This window comes from Canis lupus, chromosome 8, assembly GCF_011100685.1.
Source record: "Canis lupus familiaris isolate Mischka breed German Shepherd chromosome 8, alternate assembly UU_Cfam_GSD_1.0, whole genome shotgun sequence".
Lineage (NCBI taxonomy): Eukaryota > Metazoa > Chordata > Mammalia > Carnivora > Canidae > Canis > Canis lupus.
Genome location: NC_049229.1, coordinates 60136905 through 60161542, shown reverse-complemented (window position 1 = coordinate 60161542; position 24638 = coordinate 60136905). Strand labels below are relative to the sequence as shown.

At 37.9% G+C, this 24638-nt stretch overlaps 1 protein-coding gene across 4 annotated transcripts in view; it reads right to left on the bottom strand.

Moving 5' to 3' along the window:
* The window catches only part of ZC3H14 (zinc finger CCCH-type containing 14), a 54649-nt gene that overhangs the window by 17678 nt on the left and 12333 nt on the right, over positions 1 to 24638 (bottom strand). For 3 of the 4 annotated variants that reach the window (XM_038545515.1, XM_038545516.1, XM_038545517.1), the window contains exons 4-9: positions 23436 to 23476; positions 22347 to 22542; positions 21350 to 21779; positions 20253 to 20413; positions 19774 to 19874; positions 17210 to 17365 (exon numbers count right to left, since the gene is read on the bottom strand). In XM_038545515.1, the coding sequence (XP_038401443.1) occupies positions 17210 to 17365; positions 19774 to 19874; positions 20253 to 20413; positions 21350 to 21779; positions 22347 to 22542; positions 23436 to 23476 (1085 nt within the window). Of the gene's footprint in view, positions 1 to 2015; positions 2654 to 17209; positions 17366 to 19773; positions 19875 to 20252; positions 20414 to 21349; positions 21780 to 22346; positions 22543 to 23435; positions 23477 to 24638 lie in introns of those variants that run through there. The other variant, XM_038545518.1, reaches the window with a different exon arrangement.

Genomic DNA, 24638 nt, shown 5'->3' with positions numbered 1-24638 from the left:
CCTGTCTTCGATTCAAGTCATTAACTTGGGGTCCTGGGATCAAGCTCTCGGTAAGGCTCCCCACTCAGCTGGGAGTCTGATTCTCCCTCTCCCTCTGGGCCTCCTCCCACTCATGATTTCGCTCTCAAAATCTTTTTAAAAATGCAAATTAAAACCAAAATGAGATACCACTTCACATGTGTCAGAATGGTCAGTATCCAAAAGACAAAAAATAACAAGTCTTGGCAAGGATGTGGAGAAAAGCGAAGGTTCATGCAATGTTGGTGGGAATGGAAGTTGGTACAGCCACTGTGGAAAACACCAAGGAGGTTCTTCAAAAAAGTTAAAAAGAGAAATACCTTAGGATCCAGTAATTCTACTCCCCGGTATTTGCTCCAAGAAAATGTAAACACTAATTTGAATATATATACATCCTATGTTTACTATGGTATTATTTATAATAACCAAGATATGGAAGTAACCTCAGGGTGCACTGACAGATTAATGGATAAAGATATGATACACACACCCATATACATAAACACACAGAAATATTACTCAGACATTAAAAAAGAAAATGAAAACTTGCCATTTGCAACACAGACCCAGAGACAGGGTACTCTGCTACATGAAAGAAGAGAAAACAAATACCATGTTATTTCTACTCGTGTTGAATCTAAAACACAATTCAAATGAACAAATACAAAAAGACAGAAACAGACTCATAAATATGCAGAACTAGTAGTTACAGCAGGAAAGGAGCAAATAGGTAAAGAGGATTAAGAGGTACAAACCTGTAGTTATTCAGAGATATAAAGTACACGAGGAATACAGTCGATAATATTTTTATAACTTCATATGGTGACAGATGCTAACTACACTTAATCCTGGTGAGAATTTCATAATGTCTATAAAATGTTGAATCACTACGCACACCTAAAACTAACATAATTTTGTACTGTCACCTACACTTCAATTAAAAATAAACTTTAAAAAGTAGGGGCGACTGGGTGGCACAGTCAGCTAACTGTCCAACTCTTGGTTTTGGCTTAGATCGTGATCTCAGGGTCATGATTCAAAACTAACTCTTGGGTTTGGCATAGGTCCCTCTCGTGTTCTCTAAAATAAATAAATCTTTAAGAGGTACAGTATAGTGTACAAAGGATGTGACTGATAGGGTTCCAAATATGGAAATATTAGTAAGATTCCTAAATATGAATTTTTAGTATATTTACTACTTGTAGTTTTTTAAGGAAAGCCTTTGCTCACTCAGTACATTAGTTGGCAAGCAACTGCCATGTTTCATTAAAGGATTTTTTAAATTAATTAATCAATAAGATTTTTATTTTTAAGTAATCTCTACACCCAATGTGGGGCTCAAACCTACAACCCTAAGGTCTAGTCACATGCTTCACCGACTGAGCTAACTTAAGGTGCCCAAAGTTTTTTAATTTTAAACACTATACTCAATTCAAAATTCTATCAGCTATTTTCTTTTAAAATATGTTATATTACTCGCAAATTGTATGTCAAAAAAAGTTCATTCTTCCCAAAACCATCATGGTAAAAACACAGTAAATCCTGATGAGCTGACCTGAAACACAAAGCTCATTTAGTCAAGTTACACTCCTGTAAAACAGTTTGGGAAACTGATACATATTAGGATTAACAAAAGTAGCTCTTCTAATTCTAATACTACAACAGTTCTCTTTAACACAATGAATAATGAAAGAATTACACATTTTAAAATAACCTCATGAGACAGATACATGAAAGAGGACCATTCACTACCATTTCAAGTTTTCTCTATGGTCACCTCTCCCTTCAAAACATCATTTTACAGAGACCCACTAAAGAGAATTCTGGTAATCTCTAAGCTTCTAAGTTAATCATGTATACTCCAATTTTGCTGTTAAAGGTCCATGACAAAGTCAAGTTTTGTGACTTGCTGCCTCCATATGAGAACTAGTCAAGTTACAAAAAAAAGACCCAGATCCAAGGGTGAGTTACCTAGAAGCACATACTAAAAATTTTACCTTTCTCAATGTTTCTAAGGAAGCTGATCATTTTTACATCAGGAGTCCTTGACTGTGATTCAAAATCTACTTCCTCTTGAAGATCTTCAAATTGTTTATTGCATTCAGATGATGTTGAACATTCATTCATTTTATCCTCCAGAGATGAAATTTTTGCTTCATTCTGTGACACTCTAACATTTAAATCAAAAAGATTTGCTTCCACTGTCAAAATTGCTGCTTTCATTCCCTTAATTTCATTGATATCAGTTGATATTTTCCTTAAAAGATGGGAAATATTGTCTAGCTCATTCAGTGAACAAGAAGAACTTGTTACAGAACCTAAGTCAATTGGTGCAGGTGAGAAGAAAATCGGTAAAGATGGTGATGGAAACCTTGAAGACATTTTCATAAAATTCTCTCTCCCTCTTAATATTTGGTAATTTTTCCTTCACAGCCCATTAAACTGTTTCATCAAAAATAAAAAGTAATTAAGGCTGTTACTTTAAAAAGTATTAAGAGTAAATAACATTTTAAAATCTACAACTAAAAACATAGGATTGTACATTTCTGGAGTCAGAACTCAAATTTGAAAATGCTAAACAAACCAGACCAATATTCTCTTTGCTGCAACTAAGAAGCCCTAATTAAAATGAAGCCCCTATATCCTGTAAGTCCTACTTAAAGTCATCTCCAAACAATAAACCCTATTATTGCACACAAAGTACTTCTGGCTCCTGATTGGTTAAAATCAGACATGTGACACACAAAGAATTTTCTATTATTTACCTCATATGACAAGGAGCACTGAAGATCTGAAGTAAAAATTAATATAATGACATTAAGTACTTTAATCTGATGACATTAAGTACTTTATACCTGGTTATGATGTGAATTTGATGGATTTCCATCCCTTCATTTACCGCTGAAAATAGTATAGGGCAGTATTTGGCACTTCCTTTGTACGGGGTGGGAAGGGAGGATAAATGGACCCACAACCACAGACAAATCTCTTTTAAAATACATACAGAAGGGGACAACTGGGTGGCTCAGCGATTGAGCGTCTGCCTTTGGCTCAGGACATGAACCCGGGGTCCATGCGATCCATTCCCGCATCGGGCTTCTTGCATGGTTCCAGCTTCTCCCTCTGCCTGTGTCTCTGAATCTCTGTGTCTCTCATGAATAAATAAAATCTTAAAAAAAAAAAAATACATACAGAAGAGGCACCGGGGGCACTCAGTGGCTGAGCATCTGCCTTTGGATCAGGGGATGATCCCCAGGTCCTGGGATCGAGTCCCACATATCAGGCTCCCGGCCCCACCTGCTTCTCCCTCTGCCTATGTCTCTGCCTCTCTGTGTCTTTCATGAACACATAAAATCTTTAAAATAAAATATATATGGAAATAATGCAGTTCAGGTGCACAGATATGGTATGGTAGGAATTTACAAGTAAGAGAAATGAGGGCTTGGGCTTGGTTTAATAATAGACTATTAGTAAATAAGTGATTTTCTTCCAGTGTATGGGTTATCTTTTACTTTTCAGAGCATCCTTTGAAATACCAAATTTTTAATTTAGATATAATGTCCAAGTTATCTCCTTTGTTCTTTAGTTGCTTTAGTTGCTTGTGCTTTTGGTGTCACATCTGAGAAGCCATTGCCTAATCCAAGCTCATTTAGATTTATACACCTATTTTTTTCCCTAAGAGTTTTTATTAAATTCACTTTTCATGTAGGTCTTTGGTCTATTTTTGACTTAATGTACGTAAGGTAAGGATCCAACTTCATTCTTTGCATGTGGATATCCAGTTGTCCTGCACCATTTATTGAAAAGACTATTTATCCTCCACACTAAGCTGTTCTGGCATCCTTATCGAAAATCAACTTATCATAAATATATTAGTTTATTTCCAGATGCTCAGTTTGTTTTTATGGATCTGTCTGCATATCCTGATGCAACTGCCAATTACTATAGCTCTGTAGTAAATTTTGCAAATGGAAAATATAAATCCTCTTTCTTATTTTTCACTAGTTTTGGCTATTCTAAGTCCTTTCCATTTCCATTTGATTTTTATGATCAGCTTGCCAATCTCTGAAAAAAAGCCAGCAAGATTTAACATAGACTGACTTGAATATATAAATCAACTTGGAGAGGATCACCATCTTAACAATATTACAGTCTTCCAATGCATTAATGGAAATGTATTTCCATGGCTTTAGTTTAAGAAAAATCATTTTTACTTTGATTTACTAGCCAAACAACAAATAAGCCATGCGAAATACAAGGACATAAGATGGTGGACATGATCCCCCACACTCCCTACAAAAGAGTTCTTATAATTATAGCCTTTGGTTTCCCAGTTAAATAGATGTTTACAATAACAAAAGAAAAAGAAAAACTGCTGAAATTTATAGAAGAATCTTTATTCACTACATCTGCAAATTTAATCTAATTCTTTAAAATCTTTAGACAGAAAATAATTTTTAGAATTTACAAGGCTTTGGATTCATATAGAATCAAGAGCCCTAGCTAACACATGATATTTACAGCATAAATCATGAGGAAGAACAGCACATCCTCACCCAAACGCCACCTGAAAAACCAGGTGGTTCACTAGAGGGCAGCAAACATCACTTCAAGGAGAACAGCAGGAAAAGGGATCGATCTAAGGGGATGAATAACAAAGTGCCTTTAAAAACTCATGGGATCCCTGGGTGGCGCAGCGGTTTGGCGCCCGCCTTTGGCCCAGGGCGCGATCCTGGAGACCCGGGATCGAATCCCACATCGGGCTCCCGGTGCATGGAGCCTGCTTCTCCCTCTGCCTGTGTCTCTGCCTCTCTCTCTCTCTCTCTCTCTCACTGTGTGCCTATCATAAATAAATAAAAATAAAATTAAAAAAAAAAAAATAAATAAATCTTTAAAAAAAAAAAAAAAAAAAAACTCATTTGAGGGCAGCCTGGGTGGCTCAGCAGTTTAGTGCCTTCCTTTGTTTGGCCCAGGGCATGATCCTGGAGTCCCGGGATGAGTCCCGCACCAGGCTCCCTGTATGGAGCCTGCTTCTCCCTCTGCCTGTGTCTCTGCCTCTCTGTCTCTCTGTGCCTCTTGTGAATGAATAAATAAAATCTTAAAAAAAAAAAAAAAAACTCATTTGAAAAAATATAAACGAATACACACATACATACTCATTTGAGGCTTCCTGTTACCATCCACTGTACCCAACCCAACTTTAGAACGCAAAATAAGATTCTGCCATAGATTCCAATGTAAATATCTGTCAGTAGAAGACACATATTTTTTTTAAAGATTTTATTTATTTACTTGAGAGAGTGCACAAAAGGAAAATGAGAGAAAGAAGTAGATATCCCACCGAGCAGAGAGCCCACACAGGGCTCAATCCCAGGACCCTGAAATCAACGACCTGAGCTGAAGGCAGACACTTAATCCAGAGCCACCCAGGCTCCCCTTAAAGAAACTGGAGTACATAAAGGTTAAGGCAATCTAGTAAGTGGCATAGCCTGGATTAATACCTAAGCAGTCTGACTCCCTCAGTCCATACACATAATCATGCCATTATACTTTACTCTATGACATATTAAAAAAACAAAACATGTCAGAGAAATCTATGTGATGCAATTTCCATTTTATATGTACATAGATGGTGTGCATATATACACTTAATTCTACTTTACACAGAAAGGATATACATGTACATACACATGACAAAAATGCCAAGAAGACCACAGATATACATCAAACTGTTTTAAGTGCAGTGCGCCTATCTCTGTAAAAGGCAATGGGGCAGAACAAAGGGGAGAGCTTCATTTTGTCTGAATATAAAAATGTCTCTCTTTACTAAGATTCCTTCACAAAGTGCTTCCAGTCCAACAGGACGCTCTGAACAAATGCATTTATACTCTCTCCTTCTGGAGAGCCCATAAAAATGAAGTAAAGAACTTAAAAAGGACAAAATCCTAACACATACAACAGGGAACTCCAAAGGGGTTTCTAAGATTATCCACTGAGGTACAGGAAGAAAATAATCAGAAATTTTATCTTATTAGGAATATTTGTATCTTGGGGCAGCTGGGTGGCTCAGCAGGTCAAGTGTCTGCTTTCAGTTCAGGTCATGATCCCAGGGTCCTAGGACTGAGCCCCTCACTGGGCTCCCTGTTCAGTGAGGATGCTGCTTCTTCCTCCCCTCTGCCACTCTCTCCCTGCCTGTGCTCTCTCTCACTCCGCTTTATTTTATTTTAAAATGTATTTATTCATGAGAGACACAGAGAGAGAGAGAGAGAGGCAGAGGGAGAAGCAGGCTCCATGCAGGGAGCCCAATGTGGGACTCGATCCTGGGACTCCAGGTTCATGCCCTGGGCCGAAGGCAGGTGCTAAACCGCTGAGCCACCCAGAGATCCCTACTCCCTCACTTTAATAAATAAAATGTTTTTTAAAAAATTTTATTTCTTTTTTTAATTTTTATTTATTTATGATAGTCACAGAGAGAGAGAGAGGCAGAGACACAGGCAGAGGGAGAAGCAGGCTCCATGTACCGGGAGCCCGATGTGGGATTTGATCCTGGGTCTCCAGGATCGTGCCCTGGGCCAAAGGCAGGCGCTAAACCGCTGAGCCACCCAGGGATCCCTACTCCCTCACTTTAATAAATAAAATCTTTTAAAAAAAATTTTATATCTCTATCCTCCTTAGAGAGTCCTATTTTTACATGTTCTTACATACCAGTAATAGTATGGATATATGTAAATCAAATACATAAGATACTAGTACACACAAAAAATTATATAATCAGAAATAAGGAGGGCAGCCCCGGTGGCGCAGCGGTTTAGTGCCGCCCTGCAGCCTAGGGCGTGATCCTGGAGGCCCAGGATCTAGTCCCACGTCAGGCTCTCTGCATGGAGCCTGCTTCTCCCTCTGCCTGTGTCTCTGCCTCTCTCTCTCTCTGTGTGTGTGTGTCTCTATCAATCAATCAATAAATAATCTTAAAAAAGAGAACATTTAAAAAAAAAAAAAAAGAAAGAAGGAAATCACTGACTTAGAGGTATGGACTAGGAAGGGGAACAGAGCAGATGAGATTTCGGCAACCTCTGGAAAACAGGGAATTAATGAACAAATACTGCCTGTGAGGCAGAGCAGAAAAGCCAAAATGAGACCCTACACTGCAAGTGAGATGCAAGGCAGAAGTGATACATTTGTTGACACAAAAGGACTTAGGGGCTCCTGCCTCTTCCTTAGGGCACTTAGGGTGTCTCAGTCCATTAAGCATCTGCCTTTGGCTCAAGTCATGATCTCAGGGTCCTGGGATCGACCCCCCACATGGGCTCTCTGCTCAGGAGGGAGTCTGCTTCTCCCTTATTCTCCCCCTCCTCCCTGCTTGTTTTGTCTCTCTCAAATAAATAAATATAATCTTAAAAAAAAAAAAAAGGCCAAAGGATTTAATGAACTCCTACTACACGTCAGGCACTGTTCTGGGCACTCAATCACAGCAATGAATAACACACACAAATCCTTGGTCAGAGAACTTATATTCTGGTAGGGAGAGGTAAGAGATGACACCTTAAAAAAAAAAAAAAGCCAACCCAAAATATATGTAAAATAGAACAAGTTTATCATTAATGACCTTAGTCTGGATAAAAATATCTGAACTATGAAAACATAAAATACATTTAGATGACAAGAAATGCTATGGAGAAAAGTAAAGATTTAGAAAAGTGGGTCATGGAGTTGGGAACTAGGGAGGGCTTCACAAAGATAACTTGTGAGTGAGTTATGTGGACAGATGGAAAAAAATATTCTAGGAAAAGGGTGAAGGCATCTCAGACATGTTCTTCTTTGAATGCTCTGAAAGAGAAACACACTAAAGTATGTCTGGGGAATAGCAAGAAGAAGGCGGCTGAGGGAGAAGGGTGGAATCTTACTACTTTTACTTGTAGTGTAATAGGGAACCACCAGAGGGTTCTGAGAAGGGGAGTAGCATGATCTCACTTACAGTTTAAAAGGCTCACTTGCTACCTTGTGGAACAGACTCTAGGAGGGCAAGTCTGAAAGCAGACCAGTAAGGACACTATTCCAATAATCAAGGCGAGTCATGGATGACTGGCTTAAATTAGGGTGGTGGAGGCGGAGGGGATGAGAAATAGGGGAATTTTAATATACTCTGAAGGCAGCAGTGGACAGGTTTGCTAAAGGTAGAAGGCAGAAGGAAGTTAAGAGAGAGAAAGAGGAAGGAAAAGTGAGAGGCAAGGAAGAAGGCCCTAAGTTTGAAAGAAAGAACAGCATTAGGTTTCTGGCCTGATCAACTGGAAAAGTGGTATTGGGCCATTAACTACAATGAGGAAAATCGCAGGAAAAACAGACTGGAGGAAAAGATTGTTAGTAGTTAGGTTTTAGACAAGTTTAAAATAATTTATTACATATTCAAGAAGAAATGTAGAATAAGCAGCTGGATAAGATCAGGAATATAGATGCAAAGTCTTGGCTGGAGATAGACCCTTGGGAGTTGACAACATGGAGATATTTGCCCTGGATGAAACGAACAAAGGGGCATCCAACTGTGTGAAATGAGGAGCAAAGACTATAATGGATGTGCGACAGAAAGCAAGGTTTGTGAATGATACAGCCAGGCATTTTTAAAAGCTTTAAATGTTTTGTGGTGCCTGCCTAGCTCAGTCAGTACAGAATGAAACTCTTGATCTCAGGGTCATGAGTTCAGGACCCATGTTGGGTACGGAGCCTACTTAAAAAAAAAAAAAAAATCCAAATGTTTTAAAAAGAAAGGAACACAGCAAATTAGATAGACACTGGGAGTGTAAGCACCTCCAGGAAATTGCTCTATAATTTTAAGGCCAACTGTAGCTCCTTGTCTGCTCTATTTAAAATAAAACCTGCCCACAGCAAAGCTTAGCCCACACAATTCTAGGTAAGCCTCTTTGCTGCCTTTTCTTAAAGCAGGAACCCACATGTCTACATTTTTAAAAGAGCCTGCAAGTAAAAGGAATAAACAAAAAGAAAAACAAAAAAAAACTGACTCAAGAAACCATCAATTAGGCCACAAAATATAATTCTTTAAAAAGAAAAAAAATCCTCTAATTATATTCTTCGGAAAAATCTGAAATGATTCTATATCCACAAAACAAAGCAAGAGTGAGCTTATAGAAATTTTAATATACCTGCCTTAAAAAAAAAACAAAAACGGGACTGAAGTAATAAAGTCAATAAAATATCCCAAAGTAGAATAAAGATCAAGTAAAAAATGAGAAAAATCAAAGCAGGAAGATTATCATCCATCCAACTAAGAGAATTTCCAAAACAAGAGAATAATGAAAAAAGAGAACAATTTAAAAAAATAATAATTTAAAGAGAAATTTCCCAGATTAAAAGCATGGATTTTCAAATTAATAAAGCACACAAGGCATCCAGCCCAAAAGTGACTACTAGCACCTATGTTTATCACAGTAAATTTCAGATATCAAGAACATAGAGAAAATCCTAAGATCCTCCAGAGAAACAAATCTCTGGTATCCTATAACAGAGTAAGAATCACATGGGCAATCAATTCCTCAGCATAAACATGAGAAGCCTCAAGACAATGAAGGCATTCAAAGTTTTGAGAAAAACTCAGAATTCTGTACCTATCCAAATATCAATTAAGTAAAAGGATATCTTTAGATTTCTAAGTACTCAGAAAAGTTTACCTCCCATACTTTTTCATAAGGCTCTTCATGATGTGATGACAAAATGGAAGAATATACGGAGAAGACAGTGGGATCCAGAAAATGCAGAGCAAACTCGGGAGAAGTCAGTCCTGGAATGACAGTCTTGAAGAAGACCCAGAGAGCAACCAGTCAGATGAGCAAAAGAGGACAGAGGCTCTAGGATAAAGGTACCTAAGAAAAAAGTCGAACTCAAAGACTTAATAGTAAAAAATGACAGATTTTTAGACTATAATAAAGGTAGGCAATACAAGGGAGGGGGGGAGAACTTAAAGCAAAAAATTATTCAAGAGTGGAAAAACTAAGCTCTAGGGAACCCCCGACAGAGAGTTGTAGATCAAAATGTAAATCTGGCCCTCTAGTGACTAATATTTAGAGAGTCTTTAAAAAAAAAAAAAAAAATGATTCTATTTAATTTATTTAGAGAAAGTGGGGGGTTTTAGAGAAAGGGGCAGAGGGAGATGGGAGAGAAAATCTTAAACAGGCTCCAAGCCTACCATGGAGCCCGAAGCAGGGCTTGATCGCATGACCTGAGATCATGACCTGAGTGGAAATCAAGAGTTGGATGCTTAACTGACTGCACCATCCAGGTGCCCCTATTTATATAGTCTTAATAATGTAAATATGCTGCTTATTGGTTCTAAACGTTTAGTCAACTTATAAAGCAAAGTAGTCCTAACAAGGAAAAGAGAACAAAATGTGTATTTGATCATCCTTGCTAACATAAAAGTACAGAGTTTAGGGTGCCTGAATGGCTCAGTTGGCTAAGCATCTGACTCTTGATTTCAGCTCAGGTCATCATCTCAAGGTTATGAGACTAAGCCTTACTATGCTGGGTATGGAGCTTGCTTAAGATTCTCTCTCCCAGGACACGTGGGTGGCTCACTAGTTGAGCATCTGCCTTTGGCTCAGGGTGTGGTCCTGGAATTCTGGGATCAAGTCCCACATCGGGCTCCCTGTAGGGAGCCTGCTTCTCCCTCTGCCTATAACTCTGCCTTCTCTCTGGGTCTCTCATGAATAAATAAAATCTTAAAAAAAAAAAAAAAAGATTCTCTCCCCTCTCTGTCCCCCCTTCCCAAAAAAGGACACAGGTTAGAAGGTGTGTTGAGAAAAGATGTATTCGGGATCCCTGGGTGGTGCAGCGGTTTAGCGCCTGCCTTTGGCCCAGGGCCCGATCCTGGAGACCCGGGATCAAATCCCACATCGGGCTCCCGGTGCGTGGAGCCTGCTTCTCCCTCTGCCTATGCCCCTGCCTCTCTCTCTCTCTCTGTGTGACTATCATAAATAAATAAAAATAAATAAAAAAATATATTAAAAAAAAAAAAAAGAAAGAAAGATAAGATGTATTAGGGCAGCCCAGGTGGCTGAGCGGTTTAGCGCTGCCTTCGGCTCAGGGTGTGATCCTAGGGACCCAGGAATGAGTCCCACGTCAGGCTCCCTGCATGGAGCCTGTTTCTCCCTCTGCCTATGTCTCTGCCTCTCTCTCTCTCATGAATAAAATCTTTAAAAAAAAAAAAAAAAAAAAAGGATGTATTAGAGTTTAAAAAGGGACATATCCTTATCTTTTGGAAGTCAAAGTATACTGAAATAGGGGTACTTGAGTAGCTCAGTCGGTTGAGCATCCAGCTTTTGATTTCAGCTCAGGTCATAATCTCAGGGTCACGAGATTGAGCCCCGGGTTGGACTCTGAGCTCAGCATGGACTCTCCTTGTCCCTCTCCCTCTCCCTGCTTGCACGCTCTCTAAAATAAATAAAATCTAAAAATAAGTAAAGAGAAAGAACAAAGGGGCAGCCTGGGTGGCTCAGCAGTTTGGTGCCGCCTTCAGCCTGGGGCATGATCCTGGAGATCTGGGATCAAGTCCCACATTGAGCTTCTTACATGGAGCCTGCTTCTCCCTCTGCCTATGTCTCTGCCCCTCTCTCTGTGTGTCTCTCATGAATAAATAAATAAAATCTTTAAAAAAAAAGAAAGAAAAAGAACAAAATATACTGAAATAAAGTAATCACACAAAAAAACATTTAGATGTATTACTTAAAATGACAAAAGTAACCAATAAATCAATCAAAAATAGTGACTTTACTATATGGGCTTGAAAGGCAGGGAAGGGGGGGGGGAGTTAAATCTGACATACTGTGGCAAAAAAAAAAAAAAAACAGAAGATACCACCTATACTTAGCAAATGAACAAAGAGTATTATAAAAGCATATTACAGACATGGAGAAAAATCAAAGAAAAAACACAAGCTTTTATAAGTGGTAGGCCTCTGGAAAGAACCAAGGTGGAAAAGAATTAAGAATGCTACTTTTTATTTTTAAAATTTCTATGCTATTTGATTAGTTTGTAATCAACAAGCGTTACAAAGATTTGTTTTTCCAATTTTCTAGAGTGAACATGTATTTTACAATATATTTTATTTAAATGTTTTTTATACAAAATATACAAAATAGGAAAACAGAAAGAAATCCATGCCTAGATACATCGTAGTGAAACTGCAGAACATCAAAGACAAAGAGAGGATCTTGAAAGCAGCCAGAGAAAGGACAGATCACCTACAAAGGAACGACAGACAATTAGAATGACAGAAGTCCACTCAACAATAATGGAAGCCAGAAGACAATGGAATAGTACATACAAAATGTTGAGAACAAATAACTGTTATCCAGCAAAATTACTGCACAAAGAAGGAAAAAACACACAGATAAACAGACTCGGCAAATTTAAAGCAACAGACCTATTCTTAAAGAAACTTCCAAAGTATATACTTCAAAAATACTTCAAAACATTAGAAGATGATGATGCCCAAATAACATTCAAGATTTGAGAACAAAAACTGATAAACATATAGGTAAAATCAGAATAAATATTGCCTGGGTAAAAGGATAATAATGGTGCCCAACTTACATATTTTAAAAGACTAAAATGAAACACTGGAAACATAATGTAAGCCAAAAGGGTAAAGACTGGAGCTAAGGTATTCTGCAGTGCATTTACTTTGGAAACGGGGTCAGAACATTAACCTCTGGAATATGCAATTAAATCTGCACAGCTGGGATGCCTGGGTGGCTGAGCAGTTGAGCACCTGCCTTCGACCCAGAGCATGATCCTGGAGTCCCAGGATGGAGTCCCACACCGGGCTCCCTGCATGGCACCTGCTTCTCTCTCTGCCTAGGTCTCTGCCTCTTTCTCTGTCTCTCATGAATAAATAAAATATTTTTTAAAAATTGGCACAGTAAAATTTCAGTGCTAACCACTGAATGAACAGAAATGGAGTGTTCAAATTAGTAAAGAAAAAAAAGAGCTGGGGCAATCAACAATAGTAACTAAGGAATCTTAAAGGCAAAAGAGGAAAAAACAATGAAAGGCCAAAATATGAGGCCAATAAAGGCCAATAAAATGACAGAAACCAGTCCGACAACATCTAAAATTCTAAGGACTATGAATGGCTTAAACTTTCCAATAAGACAACTCAGACTGGGTTAAAAACAACAACAACAACAACAACAATCTAGGGGTGCTTAGGTGGTTCAGTTGATTAAGCATCTGACTGACTCTTGGGTTTCAGCTCAGGTCATGATCTCAGGGTCCTGGAATGAAGCCCCACATTGGGTTCCATGCTCAGCATGGAGTCTGCTTGTGCTCTCTCCCTCTGCTCCCTGAGCTCCCCACCACTCTCTCTCTCTGGAATAAAATCTTTACAAACAAATAAAAACAACAACATACCTTTATAGTATTTAAGATACATATCTGTCCAAAGCATTAAAAGAGCAGAGAAACCTGACAACAAAGGCATGGAAAACAAATACTACAAATATAGAGAAATTAAGATAAATATATCATTCTAATGGACAATCTCAAGATCTTCTCTCACTTATTAAGTTAAAGCAAACCAAAAACTCAGTAAGGTAGGTCAAGATTTGAACAACATAACCACAGAGCTTTATCTAAGAAATGCAAAATCCCCAATCCAACAATTATGCACATGGAAGATGTGCAAAACTGATGTCTTAAGTCTTAACAATTTTCAAAAAACATGTATTACACAGGTCACACTGACACAATGCAATTAGGTCAAGAGTACAGAATAAGAGACAAAAACAAATCTTCCATATATGTCAGTTACAAACATTTCCAAATAACTCAAGTCAAAGACAAAGATCATAGCAGAAATTAAAGATACTTAGATTGATAATGAAAACATTCTACATCAAAATTTGTAATATGCAACAAAAGTGGTACCAAGAGAAATTTACAGCTTAAATGCTTACATTTGACAGGACAAACTGAGCTAAATTAATAATTAAAAATATAGATGGATATATTAAAAATACCAGAAACCAAGGAAACAGAAGAGCAAGACATCAAAAGAGAATCAATAGAGCCAGAATTATTGTTAAGTCTTTGAACACATTAGCAAAAATAAACTTCTGGTGACAAACTAAGCCAAGAAAAAACATAAATAGCATGAATACCATGAGCCAGTAGACTCGTAAAAATACAGAGGCCAGGGAGATGAAAGAACAACTCATGCCAATACATGTGTGAGTATTTGATTTTTAAAAACGAGTCAAAAGATATAAAACAGTGAGTGAGCACGGTAATTAACCACTGCAGAATGTCACTTTGCAGTTGCGAGTAAATTCAGTGAGAATATTAAGTCTCATCAGATGTACTTGTTACCATTTCAAATTTTTAACCTTTTACTTTAAAACAAAATAGTAATATAGAGAACCACACAAACAGTAATTCAATGAATTTTATAAGGCAAAACATCCTCGCAACCACCATCTAGGTCGAGAAAACAGAACTGTGCCAACCACCCCAGAAACTTTTCTGTATCTCCATCAGTCCTCGCCTAAAGTAACTTATGCCTTTTTTAAAAATTTTATTTATTTATTAATGACACACACACACACACACACACACACACACAGAGGCAGAGGCACAGGCAGAGGGAAAGGCAGGCTCCATGCAGGGAGTCCGACATGGGACTCGATCCTGGGCCTCCAGGATCACGTCCTGGGCCAAAGGCAGCACTAAACTGCCGAGCCACCCGGGCTGACCCCATTTATGCCTTTTTTGGTAACTTAAAATTCCTTTGTGGCTTTTTCACACAAGTGTGTATCTCTAGACATTATAGTTTAACCTTGCACCTTGTTATTTTGTCTCTTAATTTAGAATTCCCAGGCTGTCTGACCTACATGGAGTGCCAGAGACTGTTTTTTGCCAGTTATACATTCATGATGTGACAACCAACATATTCCTCTGGCCTCTGAACTTCCTGCAAGTTGACTGCTGAATCAGAGCCCCTCACTCATCACTCAGGTTCAAATCCTCTGCCAAGACTAAGATAGTTTTATTCTTTCATCTGGATGCATGAAATGGCTGTTTTTCACTTTTCAAGTAGCCATCAATCATCTAGTGCCTAGATTCATTAATTCACTGAGCTGAAGGAAAAAAAAAAAGCCCAAAAAGCTATAATTCTATCATTCTGTTTTCACTTATTAGGTGGAGTAATTTAAAAAATGTTTTCCGGGAAGCCCCAATGGCCCAGAAGTTTGGCGCCACCTTCAGCCCAGGGCGTGATCTTGGGAGACCTGGGATCCAGTGCCACGTCAGGCTCCCTGCATGGAACCTCCTTCTCCATCTGCCCGTGTCTCTGCCTTTCTGTGTGTCTCTCATGAATAAATAAAATCTTTAAAAAAAAAAAAAAAAAATGTTTTCCAAGTAGTGCCTGGCTGATTCACTCAGAAGACTGTGACTCAACCTCAGGGTCAAGTGTTCAAGCTCCATGCTAGGCAGTTTATTACAAACAAAAAAAAACAATAACGAAAAAAAAATCTTTCCTCACTGACTACATAAAGGATTGTAAATGTTTTCTATTTCAAGTTGTGGGGGCTATATGGTCTGCTGCAGCTATTCAACTCTGGGGATACAGTACAAAAGCAACCATAGACAATACATGCATGAATGAGCATGGCTTGGTTCCAATAAAACTATTTACAAAAACAAATGCTAACTCCTATACTATTTGGTTACACAGGGACACCATTCTTTAACAGAAAGATAATATAAATGCTCAATAATTTTATTCATCCAGTTTTCAAGACAATGAATTAGTATCTATTATCTTACAGAAAGTGACCAATTAAGGATTTACTTTTAAAAAATATGAGATCATGGATTTAAACCTGTTAGATGAGCTTTAATACACTGCAATTCTTATCCTTACTGAAGCTCAAATGCTTTCCAATTGCTATTCACAAACTGGCCCACCTATACTTTCTAGTTTGTACCTATCGGCTGTTTTGGAATTTTCCTATTCTCAGGTCCATCGTTTACTGGAATTGCATATAATGCTGACATGGGATTTTTTAAAAAGAGAATGAAAAGACAAACATAGAATGGAATCACTAGGGCTTTATGAAACAAATCTGAAATGAACCTGGAACAGCTTCAAAAACACAGGGAGGAATGAAAAAATGTATGCCGGCATTAGAAAATGTAAGTCAGAATAACATGACAAGCATTCAGTTCAGGCAGGGTTTTTAAATGGAGACCTCAGTAGAAAACACAGAAAACTAGGACCTTTCCTGACAGGAACAGAAGAAGAGATTGGAGAGCAATGGAGAATGACTGGGCCCAGAGACCAGACATCCAAACTGCCAAAAGACCATGCCGATGGCATCAATCCCAGACAGTGCATGAGGTGGAAACATAATGCTCTCAAGGAGTCACATGATCAGAGTCACATTTTAGACAGGAAAGTGTACTGGAAATGGGGAGGGTCGTGGGGGTTGAGAGAAAAGAAGCAGAAAGATCAGCTCAAGGCTAACTGCAGTTTGTCAGGAACAAAAGAATAAAGTAGGGCCACTTGGGACAATAAGGCAGATCCTGGCAGGTGAAAGACAAGATGCTAAGAAAGGAGGTTTAAAGATGCAAGTTCAAGAGAACAGGGATAGGATTAATTTAAAAAAAAAAAAAAAGAGGAAGAAGTATCTATGTATCTCTAACTAGGAACTTCCTTAAGACAGCAAAATACTCCTAATTATTAAGGCAACTGGGTTCTTGGGAATTCACTGCACTATTCTTCCCACTGTTAAGAACACTGAAAATTTCCATAATAAAAAGGCTTAAAATTCTAAAATGTGTAGGCACAGACTTTCCTCATGATTCTTCCTCATTCTATTGTTGGGCCTAACAAGCACTCTTCTCATAGAGCTAACATTTTGGGATGCCTGGGTGGCTTAGCGGTTGAGCACCTGCCTCAGGGCATGACCCATGGTCTCAGATCGAGTCCCAAATCAGGCTCCCTGCCTAGAGCCTGCTTCTTTCTCTACCTACGTCTCTGCCTTTCTTTCTCTGTGTCTTTCGTGAATAAATAAATAAAATCTTTAAAAAAAAGGAAAAGAAAAAGAACATTTCACACCCACTGGCAAATATTTAATGCCTCATAAAAAAAGTATAATAGAGAATGACATATCACTTAAATTATTACCTTGGCTTTTTTCTATATTATCTCCCTTTGTTTCCTCTTCTTTCATGGGGGGACTTATTCTGGGGGTCCTGCTTTGCCCTTGGACCATTTCTGCCAGCAATTCTTCTTGAGAAGTTCGAGTTCTGGGAGCAACTGGAAGGGTCTGTTTCTGTGAGACTTTTTAAAAGGAAAAAAAAATGCGAAATGCAGATTCAGTAATACATCAAAACTGAAAGGTAAGTCCTATTAAACATAAATGCCTCCTTGAGTTTAGAACATATGAAAATTTTGAAACAGTTCATAGATAACACCTTTTTTCTTACAATATTCCAGAGAGACAGACACCTGACTTCATCTATATATTTTAAACAAGCCATAAATATACTGCCACACATATGTATTTATTTTTAACCAAATGTAGTTTAAATTTTGCTTCATGATCCTGTAATAACTTCAAGTTATAATTTACATAATAAAGTTCAAGAATGAACTTCAATGATGTTTCTCAAAACTACTTGGGGAATCTCCCATAATTCTAAAAACGGGAGCTCCTGGGTGTTTCAGTTGGTTAAACATCTAACTCTTCATTTCTGCTGAAGTCATGATCTAATAAGGGTCATGAGATCGCTCCCACATTAGGCTCTGCATTCAGTACAGTCTCTGCTTATCCATCTCCCTCCCCATCCTTAAATAAATAAAAATTTAAATTAAAAAATAATAAAAATAAAAACAGGAAATTTCAAACTCAGCAAGTAAAATTCTCTACAACTCTCATCATTGTGGGGCACGTGGGTGGCTCAGTGGTTGACATCTGCCTTCGGCTCAGGCCTTAATCCTGGGGTCCTGGGATTGAATGCCGCAATGGGCTCCCCATAGGAAGTCTGCTTCTCCCTCTGCCTGTGTCTCTGCCTCTGTGTCTCTCATGAATAAATAAATAATAAAAATATAATAAATGAATTAATTGAATAAGTAAATAAAATCTTAAAAAAAGTCTCATCATTGTAAAACACTCAATATTGTGGACAAAGAAATGAAATGTAAATAGATTAGCTCTAGTTTTTGGCTTTTACTTGACAATACTTGTAAGCTAAAACCGGTTTAATTTTATGTTCAAGATTAAGTCAGAAATGAAAAAAAAAAGATTAAGTCAGAAATGAGAAAAGCAAGAGGACAGATACCTGTGAGGTTCAAAAAGTGATAACTTACAATTTACTTCACTTTTGGAAGGGATCACAAAAAGAGATACAAAACAGAATGAAAAAGTAGAAAAATTCTAAAAGAACAGTCATCAAACCCATAGCAAAAATACAAGAAAAATTTTAGGGATGCCTGGGTGGCTCAGTGGTTGAGCGTCTGCCTTTAGCTCAGGCCGTGATCCTGGGTCCAGGGATCAAGTCCCACACTGGGCTCCCTGCAAGGAGCCTGCTTCTCCTTTTGCCTGTGTCTCTCTCTCCCTCTCTCTCTCTCTCTCTCTCTCTCTCTCATGAATACATAAATCTTTAAACAATAAATAAATAATCTTCTAAAAAAATTTAAGAGTGGGCAATTATATTTTTTTGTTTGAGTTTTTTTACAAGCTTTTATTTATTTATTTAACAGAGAGATAGAGCTAAACAGCAGAGGGAGAGGGAGAGGAAGAAGCAGGCTCCCCAGTGAGCAGGGAGTGAGATGTGGGGCTTGACCCAGGACCCTGGAATCATGACCTGAGCTAAAGGCAGATGCTTAACCAACTAAGCCACCCAAGGGGCCCCAATCATCAGAAAGTTTTACAATGACTATAGCACATGGGGCAGAGTACAAAACCTAATGACAATATGGCACCCATCGGCACCCATCATTTAGTTTGCATTTCAGAACAAGCTTTCTGTAAGGTCAGATTATAGATTTTAAAAACATGCAATCCTCTTTTATTCCCTCATAAATTAATTTAGTACTCCCACTAGGACTGGGGTAGGAACATCACCAATGCGTCAATTCTCTGCCTTATATTCCACTAATCAGTTCCACTGAAAGCAAAGAAGCCAACCTACTCATGCACTAGCTAACTTTTTCTAATTCTGACCTCTTAATATCCTACTGCGTTCCTTTTTATATATCATAAGTTCCTATCAAATGTTGACTACAGGGCAGCCCAGGTGGCTCAGTGGTTTAGCGCTGCCTTCAGCCCAGGGCGTGATCCTGGAGACCTGGGACTGAGTCCCACATCAGGCTCCCTGCATGAACCTGCTTCTCCCTCTGCCGCTGTCTCTCTCATGAATAAATAAAATCTTTAAAAAAAAAGAGAGAGAAATACTGAAGTCTCCAACTATAATTATTAAAAAAAAGAAAAGAGAAGAGAAAAAGAAAAAGAAAAAGAAAAAAAAAGAAAAAGAAAAAGAAAACTCGGGATGCCTGGGTGGCTCAGTGACTGAGTGTCTGCCTTTGGGTCAGGGCACAATCCCAGGGTCCCGGGATTGAGTTCAACAATCGGGTTCCCTGCAGGGAGAGCCTGCTTCTCCCTCTGCCTGTGTCTCTGCCTCTCTCTCTCTCTCATGAATAAATAAAATCTTTACTCACTTAATGTAAACATAATACATTTACATTACCTGTAGAATAGTTAGTTGTTTTTGTTACAGATTCTTGAGCTTCAGATATAGCCTTCAAAATTAGATTCTTGTTAGCTTGTTTAGAAGGTGGAAGTGAAGGTCTAAAAAAATTAAAGGTATTTTGATTAAATTTTAGATTTGAGTTCTTTACATGCTAGCCATCTATTAGGCCCTTACAGCCTTCTCTTTGGTTTTGAACAGACTAGCTGTAGTTTTTAGGAAATGTCAATTACACTAAAACCTTTTAACTTTTTAAATAATGAATCTGGATCACCCCTGCCCCCCATACTACAGATTTTAGTATTCTCTGCAGTCTTATCCAATTTTAATCAATTTCTCTCTCAATAATCTGTGTCTCAAAAGCCAACAGGAAAGTCTTGAACGCTATTAAATTTTTATTTTCATGATATCCTCTTCAAGAAACCCAGAAGATTCCATCAGGCAATTAAAGATTGATTTACAGACAATGGTGAAGGTACCTCCTTTCAGGCTTTGCTGGCACTGACACACTGCTGGAGATGCTTCCTGTACGAGACCCACAATCATCATCTTCCTCCTCCTCTTCTCCATCATGATTGAACTTTTTTACTTTAACAACTGAACTTACCACAGGCAACTTTCTCTTCCGAAAGTTTTCTTCCTGCAATCAGATAAATTTACGCTTACCTAGTCTCAAAAAAAAAAAAACAAAGTTCTACCACAATATTTTTTTCCAAGAAAAAGTCAATCATATCAAGAATTCACAAGCTATTTCCTGATTTCTTATAAAAATATATTATCTCTAATAGCCAATCTTTAATTAAAATAAAAACTAGTGCTTTACATTCACGTATAAATAGCAGCACAAAGCACTGTTGAGGAAACTAAAAAAAATGTAATTATTTGGTTGTTTACTAATAATTCTCATGGAAAATCTAAAATTGACCTAAGATCCCCCCCAAATTATAAGGTAAGGTTACAGTTATCTCAAATGTTGGTATCCTGGAAAGTAAAACAAAATGTAAAGTATTGGTAGAAGGCAGTCATGGAGTGGAAAATCTGGTGTAGTATGTTGAGTAGCACAGAAATTAAAGTTAACTTGCAATATGTGTTTAAGTTCATGGAGCTCCCTGCATGGAGCCTGCTTCTCCCTCTGCCTCTGTGTCTCTTACGAATTTAATAAAATATTTTTTAAAAATGTGTTTAGTTATTTCACATATATTTAGTACTAGAAGTGCCAATTTCCAGCCCAAAAAGCCAGAATTTAAAAGTATATACAGAGGCACCTGGCTAATCAGTCAGTAGAGCACGTGATTCTTGATTTCAAGTTTGCAAGTTCAAGCCCCGTGTTGGGCACGTAGCTTACTTTAAAAAATAATTTTTAAGGGATCCCTGGGTAGCATAGTGGTTTAGCGCCTGCCTTTGGCCCAGGGCGCGATCCTGGAGACCTGGGATCGAATCCCACGTCGGGCTCCCAGTGCATGGAGCCTGCTTCTCCCTCTGCCTATGTCTCTGCCTCTCTCTCTCTCTCTATCATAAATAAATAAAAATTTAAAAAATACTAATAATTTTTAAAATAAAAAAAGTATATACAAACCTCAATACTCATTTTTTCTGAGTTGTTTCTGAAGAAAGGACTGTAAGTATCTTCTAAGCTGTTAAGCACTTCTGGTTCACACAAACGTCCTGTTTCATATACCCGGCTGTTCTGTATATCAGGTTGCTTGGCAGCATGAATACTGTTTTGCTGCTGCTGAAATTGCAACCTGTTTAAATGAGCACCACTATCTGCATTTCGACTTGCAGGTGGTCGATAAATTTCAATAGAAGGGCGAGAAGAACCATATGTAAGTGTCACTGTAGGTTTTTTCTGAGATAAGGGATTCTCCTGCACAAAATTGAGGTCTTCATCAATGAGATCATCTGGTTCTGGCTTAATATCAATCACATCTTCAGAGGGTGCTGGTTCCCTCAGAGGCTTCACAGTTGACATTAACCGGGTTGCAGCTCCATCATCATAAGTCTGTCTATTTAAAAACACACACACATACACACACAAAACTATAACCAACTTAGATCAGTATCTTTAAAGAATTTACTTAAATTTTAATGAAAAAGTTTAGACACTCCTTTTATGTATTCCATTAAAAACTACTTTAAAATTATATTCTTTTTAAAAACTTTGATTTAGGGATCCCTGGGTGGCGCAGCGGTTTAGCGCCTGCCTTTGGCTCAGAGCATGAGCCCAGAGTCCCGGGATCAAGTCCCACATCAGGCTTCCTGCATGGAGCCTGCTTCTCCCTCTGCCTATGTCTCTGCCTCTGTCTCTGCCTCTATCTCTGTGTCTCTCATGAATAAATAAATAAAGTCTTTAAAAAATAAAAATACACAAATAAACAAAAATTTTGATTTACTATATGAGGTAAGAGATAATCATACTTCGGTCTTATCATATTTTATTCAAAAAATTTGCTCATGACCACCTTAATATGCCCCCAAATTTCTGAAAACAGAAATTTAAAGATATAAAAACTAATGTCAAGGTCACATACACACACCTATCTATGCACAGCAGGTCTACATAGGACTCTTACCTGACATTAGTGGTTTTCTGCTCCTGTGAGCTAGTAGAAACCCTGGAGTCTCGTTTTTCAGGTCTAGTGCTAGCAACCGCAAGAGGTGGCACTGCAGCTTCATGCCTTCTCTCATCTCCCCGACTGAAACTGCTCTTGTTTGAAGACACGTTATTATCAAAGATGTTGGTATCAGAAGACTTTAGACTAGAAGGGTCTGGAAAGAAAAACACATGATCCTTTTAAGCTATTTTTATTACTTTGAACCTTCCCCCTCTTTATCACCAATTTAAAAGCATTATGTGTTCTTCCATAACACTTTTAATGGCTGAATATTACTCCTTATGTAGCTAATATAATAATTCAATTTATTATTACTGAACTTTTAAGTAATTTTCCATTATAAAATATTTAAACATCCTTGGGGCCCCTGGGTGGCTCAGTCAGTTGAGTGACTGATTTGTGATTTCAGCTCATGTGGTGATCTCATGGGCACTAGGATGGAGCCCTATGTCAGGCTCTGTGCTCACCATGGAGTCTACTTGAGATCCTCTCTATCCCTGGGCACTCCCCCCCACATGCTTATGTATATGCACTCTCTTTTTTTCAAACAAATAAACTAACTTTAAAACTAAGTAAATAAATAAAATATTAAAACATCCTTGAAGCTAAATCACTGTACATTTACAATTATTTCCTTAGGATAAATTGCAGAATTTCCCTTCCCTTGTTTAAATTATTTTTAAATTATGTTAAATCCGGCAGCCCTGGTGGCGCAGCGGTTTAGCGCCACCTGCAGCCCAGGGTGTGATCCTGGAGACAGGGGATCGAGTCCCACATCGGGCTCCTTGCATAGAGCCTGCTTCTCCCTCTGCCTGTCTCTCTCTCTCTCTCTGTGTTCCTCATGAATAAATAAATAAATAAATCTTTAGAATAAATAAATTACGTTAAATCTGTTTCTCTTGAATTCATAATTTATATGCTTTCTAAGAAAGTGCAAAAACCTATTATTTTCAAATATATGGACTTTTTCCCAAAGCACTATAAATAGATTTAGAAAGAAAATGCTATAGTAAATTCCACAAACACAAACATTTTAATGACTCTTACCAGTTGTAACAGAGCGAAGTTTATCTAATACACCATGAAGCCTGAAAGAAAAAAAAGAAAAAATTAAATCTTCATCTAGAAAAGATTTTATTTCAACTGTCACTTGAAATCTGATGACATTACAGAATCTTCAGATATAAATATTGATAAATGGTACTAAATGGTACTTAATGAACAAATACTATAATAATTAAAGAAGTGCCACATTTTTAAAAAAGGCTTACATGACTACTATAGAAACCAATAAAAAATCGTACGTCTTCATCAATAAAAAATCGTACGTCTTCATTACCTTCAACATGTACCTTCCATAAAAATAATACCAGAATACCTATCTCATTATGTTTCACCCAGAACCCAGTCACATGCTACTGTCACACAATTATTACAGGACTTGGACACAATTATTGCAGGACTCCAAACAATCATAATAGTACATTTCAGGGTGGTGTCAATGAACACCTAACAAGGGAAATAAAATCCCCAGACACACCATCACTTGCATCAGCACACCTTAAGGAATTTATAGCAAGATAAGAAAGTTGAGTTAATTTGATTTTAAATTCAAATTCACCTAGTCCTTTATATAATAAATTTGTCCCAAGCATCAAGTTATCTATCTAAGAAAGTATCTCTCAATCTCCCATAGTATGGTTAGTGGGACTCAAACCAAAGCGATCCCAAAGTTGAACCAAAAGTCATAAATCATGTATATGAGACAAAACAAATACCTGGACTGCAGAAGACTTAAGAAAAAAAAAAAAAGTACTCATGATAACTTCTCCAGTCAAAAGGACCAGTCTCTCTCTCTTTTTTTTTTTTTTTTTTTTGTAAATTCTGGGGACTAAGTGTAAGGAGTGGGTTAGGGCACTCACGCTACAGTAGTGGATGTACCAAAACATTTGAGATCAACCACTGCACTGAATGTCATAGAAAACTGTGTAATATAAACAGAAAATTCTTTGTGGTATTTCAAGAAAACTTTACAAGACTTTTAAAGCATATGGTAGCCCACAGGGGCAAAAACACCTTTAAGACAAACTTTAGTTTAAGAGCAAGAAGTTGGGCAGCCCGGGTGACTTAGCGGTTTAGCACCACCTTCGGCCCAGAGCGTGATGATCCTGGAGACCCGAGGTCGAGTCCCACGTCACATTCTCTGCATGGAGCCTGATTCTCTACCTCTCTATCTCTGTTTGTCATGAA